This window comes from Varanus komodoensis, unplaced genomic scaffold (genome assembly GCF_004798865.1).
Source record: "Varanus komodoensis strain SLA01 unplaced genomic scaffold, ASM479886v1 scaffold26, whole genome shotgun sequence".
Lineage (NCBI taxonomy): Eukaryota > Metazoa > Chordata > Lepidosauria > Squamata > Varanidae > Varanus > Varanus komodoensis.
In genome coordinates, this window is record NW_025335684.1 from 10,509,640 (window position 1) to 10,529,478 (window position 19,839).

Here is a 19,839-nt window from a genome sequence, read left to right on the forward strand (position 1 = left end):
AATTCCCCTATGCCTGAGAAAGGATCGGGGCAGTAGGCCTCTTCCTTCTCCCTCTCACCCTCAGTTCTCTTGCAGTATCCCAGGGGATGCTACCAGAGCACCAAAAGGTCCCCTGAGCTACAGAAAGTCGTTTAATGTTGGCATGGCTTAACTATTACCCCCCCCCCCCCAAATCTTGGCAGGTCTGAGGCAAAAGCTGTATTCCACACTCCTAAAAAAAAAATCAATGGGCTACAAAGTTGTAATTTGGCACAGATGTACAGTACTTGCAATATTGTAGCATACTATTTTTTAAAACTTTTGAAGTGGGTATGTATGGAAAGTACCTCTTGTGGCAGAATCCTCCAGGGTTTCTTGGGGCACTGGGCTGCCTGTACTTTCCCAAGTGCAGACAACACTTGTCAGCTTTAAGTTTTGAATCTTTTTGGCAAGGCACAGCATTATCCTTTACATTTTCCCAATACTTATTAATATGGATAGAAAATACTTACACAGATTGAAAACATTAGATCACCATTTTGCCCGCCAGGTAGATAGCTTACACTCTCACAGGGAGACCTTTTGAAAGAGGTCTTACCCAACTATTGTTCCCTCAGCACAATATACAAATGACAATATTTAATAATATTATTGGAAGCAAAGCCATTAAAGGGAAAAAGCAGACTAGTTTCACAAGGATTTTGGATTGGTAGTGCTAGGAACCCTCCTTCTGGAAGCAGTTCATTTTAAGGGAAGGCTTCACTAACCACCATACTTCACTGGCTCTCTTAGATCACATCACCATCTTTGTCAGCAAGGGTGGGGGATCCAGTGGGTTTTCTGTTGGGATTGCAACTCCCACCAGCCCCAGCTTGGCCAACTGACAAGGACTACGGGAATTGTAGTTCAGCAACACTTGGAAGGTGGTGGGTTCCCCATCCTCTGAACCAGCCTTCCCAGACTTGGTGGCATCTTAATAATGTCATGGTCCAACTTCCATCACCCTCAGACAGCTGAACCAGTGGTGGCAGATGCTGGGAACTGGAGAGCACCAGGATGGGGGGAGAGCTACTCTGGACAGCAGTAAATGACACAGAAGTGATGGCGGGAGTGAAGAAACAGCACCGTAGGAAAAGACAATCCCACTCTACATGCATAGCTGTGGGAAGAAGTTATCTCTCCACGGCCTAATGTGCACTCCGCATGGTCGATTATACTCTAATGTGTAACTGGACACATCTTGTACCGTTGGAAAAACGTGCAGCAGAAGCTTGGTTTTCATCCAATCGGGAAAGGAAGCGTTTAGGTGTTTATTCTTCCATTAGAACAGCCTGGGAGGTGTTCCTCCATCGCGCGTAGAGGGGGGCTGGACAGCATTCTTGAACAGCGGAAAGCAGTGCTCGGACTAAACCCTGGCGCTGGAGGCGGCGCTGAAGCACTTGCAAACCCCCACAAGTGGCGGGAAGGGGGTGGGAGAAAGGGGGGCGAAGCTATTGCAAGCACGGTCACCCAACAGTGGGAAGCGCGGGCGGGAGGGGGGCTGTCGCGCGCACAGGCACGGCGGGGGGGCGGGGGCGGCTGCGGGGCCCTTTCACGTGCCTCCCCCCGGAGGGCGCGCGGGCGAAACGGGGGGGGGGCAAAGCACTTACATCCCCCCCGCGCATCATCGGCGGCGGCAGCCTCGGCGAACGCGCCGACTTCGAGGGCGCCTTCCGGGTCCGGCGTGTTTTGCTTCCGGGGCGCGGCGCGCTTCCGGAAGGGGCCGGTCCGCGCGGCTCGGGGCTTTTGACGCGGCGAGGCGGGGAGCCGCTGCCGGAGGCGCCGGGCCGGGGCTCTGCCTGCCGCGGGGCGCGGCCGGCGGGGCGAGCGGCGCGCCATGAGCGGTAAGTGGCGCGCCGGTCCCGCTTCGCCGCGGCTCCGGAGAGGCGCCGGCGCGCGGCGTCCCCGCAGCCCCTTGTTTTCCCATGTGCCGGCGAGGAGGCGCTCCCGCTGGAGAGGCAGGGCGGGCGCGGGTGCGGCTTCCTTAGCTTGCCCGGATCGCCCGGCTCAGCTGCTTGGCACGGCCCTCTCTGCAGGTGCTTTTGTTTGTCTGGTAGCCCTTCAGAGCTCCCTGGGCTCAGCTGTTTGGTATTGGGCACTTTGTATATGCTCGGGCATTCTGTGCTCTTATTAGCACATAATGGGTGATGGGAGTCAATTCTTTGGCATCCTGCGAGTGCTCAGTGGTTCACTGCTGCTGCTGCCGCCGCCCCCCCCATGATCAAGGCAGGGATGAGAAACACGTAACCCTTGTTGGACTACAGATGTTGTTGGACTGCAGATCCCATCATTCCTCATCTTGGCTGTATTACCTGGGGTGATGGAAGTTGCAGGCCAACACGGTGGGGGGCACACCTTTGCAGACCTTTATAGGGCTTAGCTATCAGGCACTGGGTAGTTTTCATAAGCTCAGGAATACCCTTGCTGTTTGCTTACTGTTTGTGGGTAACAGGGGCAACTGGGCATTTTGCACATGCGTGGAGAGGTCCCTCGCCTTTTAGCCTTTCACTTCATCTGCCATAGCAAAGACTTGGCTCTTGTTTTCTGTACCATACAGCCTGGAAATGAAAGCGAGATTCAGGCGAAGTCTGCGCACAATTGGTCCGTGCTTAATCCATTTGTGCCTCCCCTCCCCATCGGAGCGATGGGTCTGCTCTGGCTATTGTTCCATCGCTCAAAGCCGAGTTATTCATTTCCTCCCAGCCTCTTCCATTGTTGCTGACTGGACATCAGGGTCCCTTTGTGGCTTCGTTATTCTAGCCCATGATGGTGAATTTGAGAGTTGAGAACAGTTACTTGTCAGTAGAATTACTGAGACATAAGTTTATGGAGGAAGTCGCCTATCAAAGATTGGTGCGTTTAATATAAGTGTGTGGAGTTTTGTTTTCATTTGTAGTTGGATAGCTAAAGCTGTCCAGATACTGTTTGACAGTTTTGATCACTGGCGATTTAATAATAACTGCTCTTTGTTTTTTTACTTTACCAAGTAATGTTTAAATCTTACACTTCATTGTGAAGTATTGACTTATGCTGTCTTTCTTTTAAGAAGTTGATTGTTTTAAGCCCTGTAGTTTGTGTAGGAATACCAGTGACTTCCTTAACCACTTAACTCCTGGATTGCCCCAAACCAAGTAATGGGGAGGGGGAGAACCCCAAACTAGTTCTGATAGCACTTACTCCACTCCAGCTTGTGGTAATTTAGAGATGGTTAATCCAGCTGATGCTGGAATAACTTAAAAACCACCTAAATGCTTTGCTCTCAGCATCCTCGTCCAAGTATGGGGGAGAGGCTTGTTAGTAGCTATGCTATTCTTATTCCTTATCTGCCTTAGGCAGCAACATAAAATGGCTTAGAACAAGGACCAAGAATAGAATCACATGGGAGATTGGTGAGGAGGAGAAGGATAATACATATTTATTTTGTTTTTATCTTGAGCATTTTTATTTTATTGAACTTGGGAGTGGCCCTGTTCCAAAGCTTTCAGGGCAATATACATAAATAAAAACAGAGCACTAAATCAATAACATCGAGTTACATGCAATAACTAAAAGCAGCTGTTCATGTAACTTCAATGAGTTTAGTTGGCTCTCAGGACAGCTAACATTCAGATACATAATCAAAATACATACAATGTGAGAGAGCAATATAAAACACAAATATGCGGTTGTTATGTGCTGTCAAGTCACCTTTTACTTACAGCAACCCTATGAAGGAATGCCTGCCAAAATGTCCTTTTCTTCGCAGCCGTGTGACATCAAGGTTGTGGCTTTCTTTATGGAATCAATCCATCTCATGTTTGGTTTTCCAATGCTTTCTCTGCCTTTGACTTTCACTAGCATTTTTGCCTTCTCTAGAGAGTCTCATATTCTCATGAAGTGCCTGAAGTACAGTTTTGTCATTTAAACATATGCCTGAAATCACAAAGTTGGGGAGAAATTAAACTGATCTTACAAATCTGTTGTGCTTTGTGAAGCAGTGGAATGCTGGCTTCAAACCCCCAATTTGCCTCAGAGTTTTCCTGAGCTGTTTGCCATCTTTCAAGCAAAGCTACTTCACTGGGCGGTTGTGATGAAATTGGGTGAGGGTGGGGACTCTATGCTGACTCCAGTTCTTTGGAAGAAAGGTGAGATAAAAATAAAATACAGAAAAGTCATGAATAGTAGCATTGTGAACGGAAACTGCACAGTTATTTTGATATAACCAGGTCTCAATAGGTTAGAAATCTGTATTTGCATATTTCTTTAGTTCTCAGATGCTTTTATTAGCCATGCAAGCTATTAACAGCTCAAGCTGGAAATTCTGTGCACATCACACAACAACTTTGTCATCTGTATAAATATGCATAGGATTGGACTGAGTCATGTGTGTATTTGGATTGAGTATGGATTTATGACACTGTAGTTGCCAAAGTCATAATCACTGGTCGGGACAAAAAAATTTAACACCTTGGCCCTTGAGTCAGCAGGGCCTGGAATTTTTCTCAGCTTTATGATAGCCACTCCACCCTGCTTTCCTGTATTAAATCTAACTTATCACATCGGCTCTCCTTTAATGTACCTGCTATATATAAACACCCATGTTAATACTATGACATCTGTGATATGTAATGGGGTAATCCTAGATGTACTCTGTGGGGCCAGAAGATAGTTCACGTTTGCACTTCAGAAGTAGTGTTTGAACTTGGACCCAGGACTTAGTGCTCCAGTTGACATTCTCCTCTCTTTTGGAGCCAGTGTGGAAAGAACCACTCCAGCTGCTCTCTGAGGTCAGGAGAACAGCCTCGGAGAGGGGGAAAACGGTGTTTGGGGGAAAGGGAAGAAGACCAGTTTACAAGGTATTCTGAAGCCGCTTTGGCTTCCTTCTCCGCCTCTCTGAAAGGCTGTTACTCTTGGTTACGTGCTGCCAATTCATCTCTGACTTAGGACATTCCTGCGAATGAATACCTTCCCAAATGTCGTCTTCTGCACAGCCCTGCTCAACTCAAGGCTGTGATTTCCTTCATGGAAACCATCCATCTCCTAATGGGTCTTCCTCTTTTTCTTCTGCTTTCAAGTTTCCCTAGCATGATTGCCTTCTCTCATGATGTGCCCAAGGTTTGACTGCTGCAGTTTTGGCTTGACTTGGTCTGGGACCCATCCTTCAGTTGGTCCAGGGTACTCACAGAGCTTTCCTTCAGTGCCAGCTCTTTTGCTGGCAGCTTTGGTCACTGTCTAGCCTTCACACTCACGCATTATGATCAGGAATATAACAGTGCGGATAATCTTGGCCTTATCCTCCAATGAAATTTCCTTATACTTGATGATTGGTTTTTGTTTTTTTAGTTCCTTCATTGCTGCCCTTTCACATCTCGGTGATCTTCTGATTCCTTGGCTGCAGCCTCCCTTGATTGAGCCATGGCATGCAAACTCTGTGCTGTCACTAGATGGCTGAAGATGAGGCTGGCTAGAAACAATGAGGAATGGGAGGAGCAAGGAAGCAGTGAGTGCCTGTGCGGCACATTCTGCTTCCCATGAACCTCCACAGCTGGGGCTTATGGGCATTGCCACGGGATGCATTCTAAATAGCTTAAGCTTCCAGGAAGAAGCCCATAGAAATAGTGCCATTCCATGGAATGTGAATTAGTGTGCAATCCTATGAAAGTTTAGGCAGGAAAAGCAGTTACAATTCTTGGCATTCCCCAAGGAGTCAACATGCGTGGCTTTGCTCCCTCTAGACATTTTTTTTGGGTAGCCTGCAGGACTTAATTAAATTATATTCAGAGAGATTCCCCCCTCCTCCCACCCATTGCTGAATCAGATTCCCAAGTGGTATGCAAGAAAACAGTAACATCCCTATAATAACAAGTGGCGGCTGTTAAAACTATGTTATCTTTATTTATTAGATTGACATCCTGCCTTTTTCCCTATCAAGGAACTCAAGGCGTCTTACATAATTCTTTTCCTCCTCCCAGTCTTATCCTCACAACAACAACCTGTGAGGGAGGCTGGGCTGAGAGCCTGCAGCTGACCTAAAGCTACCTAGTGTGGGGACTGAACCCAGATCAGCTGAATCCTAATCCTACCCTCTTGACTACCACACAATGCTTATTTATATTTTATTTGACTCCTATTATGTTTTATGGTTTTAGTTGTTATCTATTTTTATTTGCATTTTTTAATAGTTGAGCTTTGAGCCTCCCAGAGAGTCTCTGGCTATGGGGCGGCATACAAATGTGATAAATAAAATAAATGCACCGCATCTGTACAGCATAGCTCTAACATTTAAATAAAAAATATCCACAAAAGAGACATGTGAATCTATAAATATTTATTGAGTGTTGTGTGGGTAGGTTGAATTCCCTCTCCTCCCCAAGGGATGTGATGAAACAAGGGGCATTGCCTAATTTTTCATTGCGCTGTTTGCCTTAATATCCCCGTCCTTGCCAAAATTCTTCCCTTCGCAGTGAACTCAGCTAATGAGTGCAAAGAGGACCAACCCTGCCGATGAACTCAGAATGGCCTCCGCCAGAAGGGAGAATCACTCTTCAGCAGTTCCTTTTGGCCCCGTCCAGGGGAAGGGGTCACGTAAACCCCAGCCTCCCTCCTCTGTATCTCCTGTTTTTCTTCCTGGAAGGATGCAGCCAACGAGTTCTTTCCTTTGCATGCATATGCAGCTCCTCTCCTTCTGGTCACCCTTGCCTTTCTGTTAGGTAGGCTGACCCTCGTCAGGAGGCTGCCGTCTGATGCAAGGGAACCACTGATGCCCGTGGGAATCAAGTCCTGCTTCCCAAAAGTGATTGTCTCCCTCCATTTAGCTTTTCAGATTCTTCCTGTGCAACCTGTTGTGGCATTCCTCCAGCGAGTAAGAAGCAAACCTGTCTTCTGGTCTCTTTCCCCGCACAATATAAATAACTGGTGCTTAATTTCAGAACTGTGCGTGGCTTGATAACCTGGGTACCCGAAGAAGCTCTGTTCCTGCATCAGGCTACCTGTGTTATTGATGGAGGGCTCTCTCCCAGGTGTTCCTTCTGTCTGAGCTGAGGTGGTAGTGGCCAAGGAGATGGCCTCTTCAGTGCTAGCCCCTTAGTTATGAAACACCCACTATGGAGGCTGGCACCATGTCTGTGCCACCATTTGCCTGCCTGACTGCCTGCCTGCCTTCCTTCCTTGGTGCCAGGCCAATTCCTTTTACATAGCGTGTCTTAACATTTGCTTGAATGGCTGGTTTTATCTCTGTTGCTTTTGGTCTTTACTGTGTTGATGTTGTTGTGAATCACCTGGCAGGGTCTGCTGCACTGAAGAGAGCAACAAGTGTGTGCAACAAATACGAAGGAGGTTTTGACAAAGCGCTGGTGCCCTCTGAACCTCATTTGCCCTCCTGTATTCTGCCAGTTGCTCGCTGTGGAGCATGGGCCAGCGATGCAAGGAGATGAGCTGCTGTGGTGGAAATTTGCATCCCTGTAGGAGCTGAGCTGTGGGATGCTGTTGAAGCTACCTTTGAGTTGTTGGAGCTTTCTTGGAACTGAAACAGGAAATGCCGAGCAATCTGGATTTTGGTGTTAACAATAGGAAATGCGGGCTTTAGCAGGGCAGTAGCTTTGAGGTCACAGATGACCTCCCTGTGCCTTTGCCTTCTCTGTCCCTGTTTGCTTTGTGCAGGAAAACTGGAGATCAGTTGGAACTGTGAATCCAGGTTTGGAACCCACGTGTCTCAGAAGCATTGTGATTGTGGGAAAAGGCTGAGTAAGTCTTTGCAATTCGTGATGATTAAGTGAGGTCCAGCTGTGCATGCAGAGCAGGGGAATTCAGACACTGGAGAATATGATGAAAGTTACTGTGTGTGTGTGTGTGAGTGTGAGAGAGAGAGAGTTGTAGTCTTCCATAGGAGCATAGAAAACTGATGACAATGACTCAGAGGCCTGGGCCAGCCAAGGTAGCCTCTGTTTGGGTTGGACGCTGACCAGAGAATGCTAACTGGACACTGTGGGTGTTCACTACAATGCCTGTTAAACCTTGAAGGCCTCCTCACCAGGCTTCTCAGACAGCTTATTCAGTATGCAAGATTGTTAGTCCGTATAGCTCAATGTTACCTTCGCTTGCCAAGAGTGGTTCTGCTGGTGGGAGCAAGAGCTTATGCCTGGCCCAAAGTTACCCGGTTGGCTCCATGGCCGAGAGGGGACTGGGACCTAGTTTGCGTGAATCCCCATCCGGTGCTTGTAACCACCACACCACACGGGCTCTCAGTGATATACGTTAAATTGCTGCTGCAAGATGTGTGATCGCCACTCCTTGCGCTGAATTTTAAAGAGATTAGACGGATTTATCAGGATATTGGGGGCTGCTGGTCACAAGGTCTCCATGAGGCCCCTGGGATCAGAGGCAGCGGCTGGGAAGCGTTCTCGGAACAGGCTGCTTCCTTTCGCCTGGTCCAACAGACTTCTTTTCTTTTCAGGCTTCAGAGAACGCTGTGCCGCTTTTCATTTTTTTTCCAGAATGAACAAGTAAATAAATGAGAGCCAGTCTGGTGGATGGGCCGGGAATGTTGGACTGGGACCCAGGATATCTTGGTTCTAATTCCCATTGGCCCATGAGGAGATTTGGCTTCTGATTGCTGCTCACATGTTCCCCGCCTCATCTACCTCATAAGGTTGTTGTTATGAGGATAAAATGGAGTGGTGAAGGACTATGTAAGCTATCTTAGGTTCCTTGCAAGAGAAAGAAAAACCTGAATATCGCAGTAATGTTATAATGGTAATAATTATATAAATCTTAAAACGGTTCACAGTATGTTATCATTATGCTTTTATTCGGGGAGAGACCACCTGATGCCTTGCAGATATTTTGGACTTCAACTCTTACAATCTCTGGCCATTGTGTTTAAGAAGAATGCTAGTTGTCTAAAACTTCAGGAAAGATCCGAGTCGCCTATTCCTGGTCTTTTCTGCAGCTCTGGCTTCTTGCAAATATCTGTACTTGCAAAGGAAAGCATCCTAGCATGTATTTGCTTTGACTGCATTTTGGTGAAGAGTGCAGGCAGCCTGAATGGGTCTGTTAGAGGACTGTTTCCCTCTGTTTTCCCCCGCTAATGTTTTCATTTGGACCCAGCAAAAATGGCAAGACTGTGAGCTGGTACTGAATTTCACAGAACTGGTCTTAAAGAAAAATGCTGCTTTTGGCAAAGGCCAAGCCAGCAGTGCCGTCCGACCTTGAACTGGTAATTCTGTGCGGGATTTGCCATGACCACTGACCCTGCAGAAGATCTCAGGTGCAGCACTGAGACATTGAAGAAAAGCCATTCTTCCTTCGAGGAGGCCAACTTTCTTGTTTATCAGATGGCCGATAAGGTTGGATTATGCTGCTTTGTCGGTGGAAATTTCCAGGGAGAAGATTCCAGGGAAAGCTTTGTTAAACTACATGGGAATGGGGAAGGTTTGAGGATAAAATTTGGTGCTTTCCCCAGTGCCTCCGTGGAAACTTCCCACTTGGACAGAATCCCTGCTGCCTGCAGCCCACTGTAGCCAATATTAACTGGAAATCAAGTTTAATCAAAGGTTAATCATCATGAAATAAGGATTAATTTTTAATTATGTAGCATGAGGCTGTATATTAATGCAGTGTTTAATTTTTTTGGAAAATGAATTCCATTAATCAAGTCACAATGTCATGCTCTTCCAGAGGTTTCTGCAAAATTATTGGACATTTTTTCTGTCTAGAAGATACTGTCACAGGTGCTTGGTTTTCAGAACTGTGGATTTGTGTCCGCAGAGATCACATGCCTCTTCTTCACAGCAAAAAAATGCTGTAAAATAAACATGCAGGGTTAAGAAAAAGACCGTAATCCCATTGTTCCTTTGCAAATCTCTGTACACAGAACCAACTCTTACCTCTTAAGTGCTAAGTTTCAAAAACTCCAATGAATAGAGGACTGTCGGGAATGGGGACAGCTCTGCACAAGAAGCTAAGTGTGAGGAGAGAAAGCAAGCAGTGAAAGCGAACTCTTTTGAGCCGAGTACTCCACAGTCTTTGGATCTTTTTGTGTACAGCCCGAGGTTTATCTTATTCTTTCCTTGTGGGAGAAACCCTATACTGGCAGCAGGCCATGAAAGTGATCCAGTCTGGGAATATTTTAATGAAGCTCCTCTACCTACGCGTAAGGCAGGCCTCTGTGCAGATTATGTAGAAAAGTATTATTTAAATCTGCTCTTACTGCCTAGTGATTTAAATTGATCAAATCCACCCTAACTGTGGGTCCCATCAGCCATCATGACCAGTGGCCCCAAAATCAGGAGAGCACCAGTTTGCCAACCCCGTCAGTAAAATGCTGCAGTTTAGGTTTGCCCCTCCGGTAACAGCGTTCCTGCTTGGGGTTCTTCACGGCTCCTCGGGCAGGGCAAGCCGCCAGGGGTGCTGTTCAGTTACCTGCACCTTGAATGCACAGAGCGAGGTATGGCGTTGGTGATGACCCCCTTCATTCACGGTGCCTTGCCGGATGCATTTTCCAGCCTTCTAGGCTAAGGCCTGGAGGGGGAAAGGAAGCTGTGGTGCTGAAAGGAGCTTGCATGAGAGGCGGCCCCCCTCCCCCGGTGTGCCCCCTTTCTGCTCCTCTGAGGCCCAGCCGTAGTGTCTTTGGAGCAGCGGCCCTTTCCACGCCTGCTGTGCGGGGCTGCGGCTGAGTCTTCGGAGCCCGGCTCTGAATCCACAGGATCTCTGAGCTGGGGAGCCAGGTCGTCCTGTGGTCCCCAGCTGATATTGTGGGGAGGGGGCATAGAATGGTGCCCTAAGAGACTCAAGCGAATCCATTCACCTTCCGGCCCTCCAGCATTTCCTTTTTCATTTACCAGCTGACCGTTAACACTCCAAGGCATCTCATTCCTCAGCAGGCTGCTCTTTTCGCGGAGATTTGCCTCCCCTTTGCTGGCCTTGCAAAGGCTTCTTTGGTGCTCCTGCACAAGCTGGGATTTCCTTGAGCCTGCAGTGCCATTTCTCTGGCCCCATTTTGACTTTCTGAGTTTGCTATTTGAGAGAGAGAGACATGTGGCTATACGAATCTGAGTTTCTGAACTGCCGTGATGGTTAACATTCCCCATTTATTTATTAAAAGCTTTTGTGTGCCGTCCTATTATACAAAAATCTCAGGACGGCTTACAATATTTAAAAGAAGAATTGAAACAACAATTTCTAATAAATAATAGAAACAGAACAAAACAATAAATCACAAAGCAAACTGAAGGTTAAAAGTTGTTAAATTTTAAAATACTGTTTAAATAAAAAGGTTTTGACCTGGCACTGAGAAGAGTATAAACTTGGCGCCAGGCGTACCTCTCTGGGGAGTACATTCCAGAGTCTGGGCGCCACAGCAGAGAAGGCCCTACTCTGAGTTGATGACGTTTTTACCTCTGTTAGAGAGGTTTCCTGGAGCAGGGCTTCTCCCACAGATCTTAAGGGGCGTGAGGGTGTATATGCAACTTCTTTCCTTCTACGTGATTTTCTCAAGTTCATATTGTGTGGTTGTTTTCTTCCCACTATGAAAAGAACTTGATTGGCTCCAGTGGAACATTGGCATATCAGATGAACTGTGTACGTTACTGATAAATCTATTTAATACATACTTGTTTTTGCATGCTTGCTTCCTAGGACTGCAAAACAATGTTGCCAAAAGACAGTTTCTGCTGGAGAGACTCCTGGATGCAGTTAAACAGGTAAGACATTGGAGCTAGAAGGAGGAAAGGATGCCTCTATGGAGGAAGGACTGCTAATTGTAATTGGAGCTGCCTTCGTTGGGACTGTTCTGTACAAGTGGGTATGTCTTGGTTCTGTATTTTGCTTGGTCTGTCCCACATTCTTTTCTAGTCTGAAGACAGGTAAGCAAAAATGTCCTGATGCAATTACTGTACTTGCCTTTATACATATTTTATCAATGGCATTGTCCAATTTTGGTTCTAGGTAGCATAGGTTTGACTAAAGCAAGTAATCTCCTTGCTAGCTTGCCAGTGGAAACTGTTCCTTACCTGAGTTATTATTTGGCTATGGAGGACTTTAGGGTGGGGCAGGATCGGTTTCTTGTCTCATGGGGGGTGGGGGTGCTGTGCAGAAGGGAAGCGAAATAATATTTCAGCCTTCTGCAAATTTATTCTAGTTTAATTTTATTAGGGCAATACAGCAAAAGCTTCTGGGTCAGCTTGGGTTAGGAATGAGTCGTCTTCTATGAAGGAGTCTTCAAAGGTTGTAAATACAGATTCTGATTTAGGTGAGGAGGTGCTGTCAGAATCCACAGCTGAAAGGCCATGGCCGGCAGACCCAGAGATAAGCTTCACAGCTGCTGAAAGTCACACAATTTCAAGTTTTGTGAGATGATGTAGTACGCAAGCTGATGTCGAGGGTACCGCATCAGGTTAAGAGGGGGGACCAGCTGAGTGGTGGACACTCTGAGCAACTGACTCTAAAACAAAGACCCACCCTGGAGGTGTAGTTTATGCTCTCTTCCATCTAGTGGCCAATATGTTCGAACTTGGCTTGTTTCTTTCGTTATTTAGTCCTGCAATACCCTTCTTTGAGCTATAAAGCCAGCATTGCTGGTTATCTTTCATAAAGATAGTTAGAAAGCATGTGTTCTAATCTGTTTGGACGGAGTGGGTAGAAGGCCAGCTGGGACAGCGTGCAAAATTAGGCCGCACAATAAAGAGCACTCTTTCAAAACAATGAATTATCCCCCCCCCCGAGGGCTTTGTCTGTGGACTGGCATAGAAATGAAATAAAGACATATTAATGACAACAATTTTGTGCTTGTCGCCACAGTTATTCAGAGCAGGTCATTTCAACTGTCTGGAGTAAACTTCCCCTGGAGAGCACACACATGCCAACCAGTTTTCTCTTTAAGTGCATGCTTTATTTGTGCAAGCCTTCCCCGTGTGCCATCTTAGGCATATAGAGATCCATGTATTGCTTTTATAGATGCATCTTTTTATGATTTCTGTACACTGTTTTGGAATCTGTAGACATACATGATTTATCAACACTTTTAAATTATTTAAAATAAGTAATTAAAATGGCTGACAAAATCGCAGTAAAACAGGCTGAGCAATTCTGCGAAAGAGCCGCCTAAAACAACACTGAGCAACTTACAGCCTAGGGCAGTTTAATTAACTAGGTGTTCTCCAAGGGCTCGGAAGAAAACCAAGGTGGTGCCAGGCAAACCTTCCCGAGAAGGGGATGCCAAAGACAGTGCCAGAACAGCTGAGCAGACCCCTCTCTGCTCAGTGCATTTGGCAGCGGTGGGCAGAGCAGCTCTTCAGAGGCTGCTCTGAACAGCTTGGGCAGGCTGCTTAAGGGGTCCTGGAGCACGCAAGGCTGGTCTCCCCTCTTCTGAGTCCTCTGGCACGAGCAGAAGATGTGGAGGGGACAGCCCCTGCTCTGTGTGTCAGGCTGCCGCAGTGGAAAGACATTACAAGAATACCTCTAAGTGCAACCTGCAGCTCCGGTGCTCGTGGCCATGTGCAGAGAATTGGGGTGGAGGGATGGGGAGGTGAGTGGCAACAACAGATATGGGGGATAGGACGACATTTCAGGTGACTTTTTAGTGTCAGTCTACCTGCTCTCTTATTTCTCCTTTTCTCTGCCTTCTCCTCTTCCTTTTTTACAGTGCCAGATCAGATTTGGAGGAAGGAAAGAGATTGCTTCTGATTCGGATAGCAGGTGAGTTTGACATGCTATTTAATAGCCACCTTTTTCCTGGGAAGTGCATTTGTGGTCAGGCAGTTGTCCAGAGCCTCCACTCTGGCATGACCCAGTTTGTCAGGGGAGCATTTCAAACCCTTGGTATTTAGATAACACCCAATTCTTCTTTGTGGTCTCGGTGCATCACACACACGGTCTCCGCACCTGCTCAGGTCCTGCTGTTGGAAAGGTCCTTAGAGATTCCCTAGCTAGGCATTTTTGGAGGAAGCCCCACCTTTATATAGCATTTGGGGAAAGGGGCATGAAACACTGGCTAGGGACTCTCTAACTAACCGACAACCTATGCAGCTGCAGAGCCCATATGTATGAATGCAGAGACGATCACTCGAAGACTGTTGGTTACAGGTTTGCAGCCTTACCTTATTAGCCAACTAGCTGACAAAGCCTTTCTATGAAGAGAGTGCCACCTGTCCTTTGCTAGTAGGTATCCGTAGCTGGCCAAAAAAAATAAAAGAATGAAAAAATGAGATACAACCCTCCTAAACATTTCACTTTAAAATAACAATATTTATTGGTAAGCTATGGTAGGAAAGCAGAGAACACAGACAAGTGCAAAACCCAGCTCACAAATGAATGGAGGCAGGAACAGTGATTCATGTGGACATATCAGGTGTGTTGTGCCTCCCCCAACAACCCACAATTCTGGGGTCACACACTGTGAACAAGTGCCCAAGCACAGAGCATCCCTGAGTTGTTCAGCTGAGTGGGAGCCAGCGTGCTTGGTCACTCCCACGCATGTGGTGCTTCATGATTGATTTGGCTGCCCTGGAGATTACTGTGGTTGGGAAGTGGTTATTTCTTATGAAAATACTTTTGATTTTCTTAGAATGTGGCTAGCTTATTTTGAGGAGAAGAAACAGAAGAACTTCCACATTCTTCAGTTTCTCTTCTCTTACTGAAAAATTGTAGCGCTTACTATCACAATTTTTGATGTTTGCAAGGAGTTTCTTGTGTGCATTTCATTGTATTTGAAATGCAAGTGTGTTATGAAACTATTCTGCTTGAGTGAATTAGTGTGCCTGTCTTTTAAACTTCCTCTTCGTGCATCTGTTCCCTGACGTGCCTGTCTTTTAAACTTCCTCTTCGTGCATCTGTTCCCTGACGTTTGGGCTACTTGCATCAGCCTTCTCCATCTTGGTGCTCTTTGGATGCTTTAGACATCAATAGACATTAATCACAGTCAGCATGGTCAGTGGACAGAAAGGCTGCAGACTGCAGTCCAAAGCATCAGAAGGTATTAGATTATGGAAGATGGCCTACATGGTAACTCTGGTCTGACATTTTCTTGCTGTGCCTAAACATTGAGAGAGAGAGAGAGAGACAGAGAGAGAGACAGAGAGAGAGAGAGATCTGCTAAATGGAAATAGTGCTTACTAAACTTACTTTGACGTTCTCTTAAATATATTAAAATGTTTCTGAATTCCTGGGCACTTCTGTGGCTTGCAGCAAGTGTTGGTCACTGGGTGGGTGAGAAATGCCCCCTTTGCCGTTTTGTTTTGCATTTGCTTTGCTTTGCTTTTTTGCTGCGTTGTTCCCTTACCTCCAGCGTCTCATCTTCCATGGTGGCCAACCCAGTGGCCATGGGAAGCCCACAAGGTGGGCATGAGTGCAGTAGCGCCCCCTCACTCACATTCCCCCCAAATTGGTGTACTTCTCTCATAACGGAGGTGATATGTAGCCATCATGACTAGTAGCCTTGGGAGCTTTATCATCTGTGACCTGGGCTAATTTCTTTTTACAGCCATCAAAGCCATTGCCCGCCTTGAAGAATTGCATTCCATAGGTTAACTGTGGCACCATTCCTTGGCGTATGCATCTCAAGTTCTTCCCAAAGTCTCAGGACTGAGTATCCGATTTGACTCGTAACCTAAATTTAACTTCACCTATAATTCCGTCTCTGTCTGTGAACTTCTGTGCCTTTCCAGAAAAGCAAGCTGTCATTTCAAAGTTGTCTTCCCAGCCTTTCCAGTTTTCTAGGGTATGGTGGATGAAAAGCCTTCCCCAGTGTTGCTTATAGGGGTGAACAGCAGGCACGGCCATCGGAGATGAGATCTCAGCATTCGGGGAAATTGATTTCCATGCTAAATGAGAGGTCAGCCCAACTTGGCATTAACCCTGGGCTGTTGGTGCGGACTGCATTGAAATCTAGCTCCGGGCCTCTTTTCCCTTTCCGATGGCCTTTCTACTTTTCCCATAGCGTTTCTCACTGCATGGCTGTTCTTTTGCAGAGTTACGTGCCTCTGTGCTCAGTTTGAATCTGTACTCCAGCATGGTTTGAAGAGGACCCGGGGACTGGCCTTGACAGCGGCAGCCCTCCGACAGGCAGCCGGCTTTTCCAGTAAAAGCGAAATGGGTAATTCAGAAGTCCAATATGCTGTACTCCCTGGTCTTTTGTTCTGTCCATAAGCAGCTGGCAACAGAAAGAACCATTCTATCTTGTGTCCCTCTTTTTTGTGGAAAGCATAATTAGGATTGTTATTTCGTTATTTATACTTCCATTTATATGCTGCCTACTGCTGAAGTCGATCGTTTTAGGACATATTAGACAGTCGAGAGGGGAGAAGAGTTTCACAAAGTGGTTTGAAGCTGTCCATCTTCATAAGCACAGAGAATTTGCTAGCTTGCACAAGGATTTACTAGCTGGGTAAGAGCGTGGAAGCACGAGTGCATGGCAGGCTTATGGATGGACAGAAAGGGCTGCCTTCTGCCAAGTGATCTGCCCCTCCTCTGTCAGCCCTCTGGGCCTGTTGGTCGCTGCGGGCCTGACCCGCTTGCTTGCATAGAAGCCCTCTGGCAATCAGGCATCTTGTCGAATACAGAGCTAGCCTGAGCCAATGTGTCGGGTCCTAGCATGGGACGGAAAACGGCAAGGCAAATGCTGGGGACAAAGCTCAGGGACAGAACACCTGCTATGAATGCAGAGGGCCTTGTGTCCAGTTCCCAGCATCTCTGAGCACAGTTAGGAGCAAACCCTGTTTGAAACCCCAGAGAACTGCTGCCAGTCAGTGCTGCCAGTACTGGGTTAGATGGAGCAAGGGCTTGACTCAGTTTCAGGCTGCTTCCTAAGATCTTACATGTTAGGTTAGGCCAGATAATTCCAGGAGGGTTTTCAAGATAGAAGGCAAACGCTTTTCTAATCTCTTTACCCATTCTGAGTCTTTTCAGTTTCTAGGAATCCACTTTTAATACTCTGCTTAATGAACAGGCACTTATCCTTAGCCCTCTCTGTTAATTAAAAAATTCCCCCAACTCAGCAGGTAGAGATGTTTTTTCCCTCCTTAGGTTGTGATCCTAAGCATGCTTACTTGGGAGGAAGCCCATTGAACCCAGTGGGAGTAGCTATGCACAATGAGAGTTGCACTCCACATTTAGCCATGCTGTGATAATTAAATGGCAAGCTAGATGACCTTTGGATGCTGGAGATGGGTTTGGCATTAGAAACTGAACTCTGCAGGGATAATTGGTAAATAGCTTCAAAGCGATCTCCATGCAAGAGTACCCATTATGAGGTTACATATTCAACCACCTGGAAAACTACTTTTAAAGTATTAAATCAGCATCCCTTAAAAAATGAGATTGTCCACATGTCAATTGTTCAGGCAAACAATCTGTATGAAGGATATGGAGACTAAAAAGTGTAACTCGAAATAATCCTAGTAAGGCGGGATTTTCACTGGGGGAGCTGCAACCTGTCCACCCCCAAGTTCACTTGAGTACAGGCAGTGCTGCTTCCTCCCCACTCCCCTTCTGCTCTGCCAGGCTGTAGAGGGGATTTCCTGGTTTCTTAAACCTCGGTTTCCTGTCCCTGCGATGTCTCGATTGGGCAATGGTGGTGTTGCCCTGGCTGGGGGCAAAAGGTTTTTTTTTAATGATTTCCAGAGAATGCTATGCCAACTCCAGGTTTGCTTAGAAGGAGATTATTTATTATTGCAATAATATCCCAACACGCCAGCTAGACTGCCAAAACTTTTAGCAGCATACCTCTTATACTACAGAGGGCTTCTGCCAGGTAGGACTCCAATCAGCTGGGTTCCAAAACAACAGCCGAATCCCCCTTGAAAAGACCCTGAACCAGAGAACAAAGGAGGCGGCCAGCTTTTAGAGATCACTAACTTGCAGCATGGTAGCGCCTGTGTACAGCATCCTGCATAATTAACATCCAGTGGTACCTTGGCTCATGAACTTAATCCGTTCCATGACTCTGGTTGCGACCCAAATTGGTCGTGAGCCAAGTTAAATTTCCCCATAAGATTAAGTGTAAATAAGGTTAATCCGTTCTGTAACTATTTTTTTTAATCATAAAAATTTGAAGCAAAGTGACAAAGAACAACAATGATCACGGCCATCTCCCCCCCCCCCCCCCCCAGCACAACCACAATTGTGCCCATGTCCCCTGCGTAAGCACGATCGGGATCGGGGCCATAGAAGGGTGTGATCGCGGGTGTGCTGGGGGGGGGGGAACGGATGTGATTGTGGGCGTGCTTGGGGGGAGACGGGCGCAATCGTGGGTGCGCTTGGGGGGAGACTGCGATCGTGGGCACATTCGGGAGGGAGAGAGGCATGATCACGATCATCACCCGATGCAGTGTTTGCGACCTGAGTAAACATTTTTCTTACATTTTTGTTCGCGACCCGATTCGGTCGTGAACTGAGGCGTTCGTGAGCAGAGGTACTACTGTATACGGTTGCAAGAGTAATATTGTTTACACAGGTGCTAAGAGGTAACGAAGTCTGGTGAGCCAACAAGCATAGCTCATTACTGCCTCTCGCTCACAAAGGTAATACCTGATGAGGAAGGGTCCCGGGCAGCATGGATGGTCCTTGTGCCATCTCAGCATCAGGAAAGGGAAGCTGCCCAGTATCATGAACGCAGAGCGTCGTGGGCAAAGCAATGCTCAACAGAGCTCCATTGTGCTAATAGAAGCACCAGACTTTAATGCCAAGTGAAGCAAGCGGCTTACAGGGCTGGGGACCCAGGCCTGTTGCAGGTGGCCAAAGACAGCCAGGGGAGAGGTGGTGACTTCTATCAGCTGCACTCAGGATGGCCAAAGCTGATGGATGGTGGGAATTGTTGTTCAGCTTCATCTGGAGGGCCAGAGGTTCCCCCATGCTTGGTTTCAGGGCCCCCTACAAACCAAGGTAAGATCTTGATAGTCCTGCATTGTAGGGGGCCCTTAAAGCAGTTTCCACACCCTGAATGTCACAGGATGCTGTGGTTTAAGTAAAGAACCAGGAACTCTTTTCCACCTGGCAGTTTGGACGGGTTTCACTGGAGTGGTTTTAGCTTGGCCCAAGTGTGAAGAGGCACTTTTTTATCCAACTTCTTGACATTGTACCGAACTGGATTTGGAAAATCTCACGTGTACTTGCGACTGTATACTTTTTCAGAGCCCGTGTTCTGGTTCTATGTGAAAGAGGTTCTCAATAAACATGAGCTGCAGCGTTTCTACTCCCTGAGGAATATCATGACTGACGTTGGCAGAGGCCGTGCCTGGCTGCGCTGTGCTCTCAACGAGCATTCCTTGGAGAGATATTTCCATATGTTACTGGCGGATAAGAATCGGCTTAGGTAACTTCCCTTTTAATGATTTCCTGATGCGCAAATTTACACCGGCGGAGGCTGCCTGATGAGCCAGCCGAAGACCAAAATGTCTAATTACGATGTGAACTACCACTGATTAATTCCTCATGTGTGCTTTTAAATAGCAAAGCTATCATTTGATCTTTTAGGATCCTAGACACCTGTAGGATGAATTCCAGTACAGTTGAAGTGCTGTGGCACAGTGGCTTGAATGTTGCACTGGAACTCAGTCCCCACCTGGCCCCGAAGCTCACTGGGTGACTTTGGGTAGGCCTTGGCGTCTCAGCCCAGTCTATCTCACAGGGTGGTTGTTGTGAGAATAACGTGGAGAGGAGGAGAACTTTGCTCAGTTGTCTTGACTGTCCTGCAAGGGAGGCAGAAAAGTGGGGCGTCGATGCAGTGTGGTGATAGTGGTGCTGAGTCCTAGTGGTCCTCACCAAGCACCTTGTGAGTTAGGAAATGTGCTCATTTGCTGCAGGGCAGCAGAGGCAATGTCAGAATTACTCAAGGCTAATGCAACCTGGACC

The 19,839-nt window shown here is 47.0% G+C and overlaps 1 protein-coding gene across 6 annotated transcripts in view; it reads left to right on the forward strand.

Moving 5' to 3' along the window:
• The first annotated feature begins 1,852 nt into the window (after positions 1 to 1,852).
• The window catches only part of SNX29 (sorting nexin 29), a 191,935-nt gene continuing 173,948 nt past the window's right edge, over positions 1,853 to 19,839 (forward strand). For 5 of the 6 annotated variants that reach the window (XM_044433143.1, XM_044433144.1, XM_044433147.1 and 2 more), the window contains exons 1-5: positions 1,853 to 1,862; positions 11,632 to 11,696; positions 13,637 to 13,689; positions 15,960 to 16,084; positions 19,120 to 19,300. In XM_044433143.1, the coding sequence (XP_044289078.1) occupies positions 1,856 to 1,862; positions 11,632 to 11,696; positions 13,637 to 13,689; positions 15,960 to 16,084; positions 19,120 to 19,300 (431 nt within the window). In that variant the 5' untranslated portion in view covers positions 1,853 to 1,855. Of the gene's footprint in view, positions 1,863 to 2,036; positions 2,055 to 11,631; positions 11,697 to 13,636; positions 13,690 to 15,959; positions 16,085 to 19,119; positions 19,301 to 19,839 lie in introns of those variants that run through there. The other variant, XM_044433149.1, reaches the window with a different exon arrangement.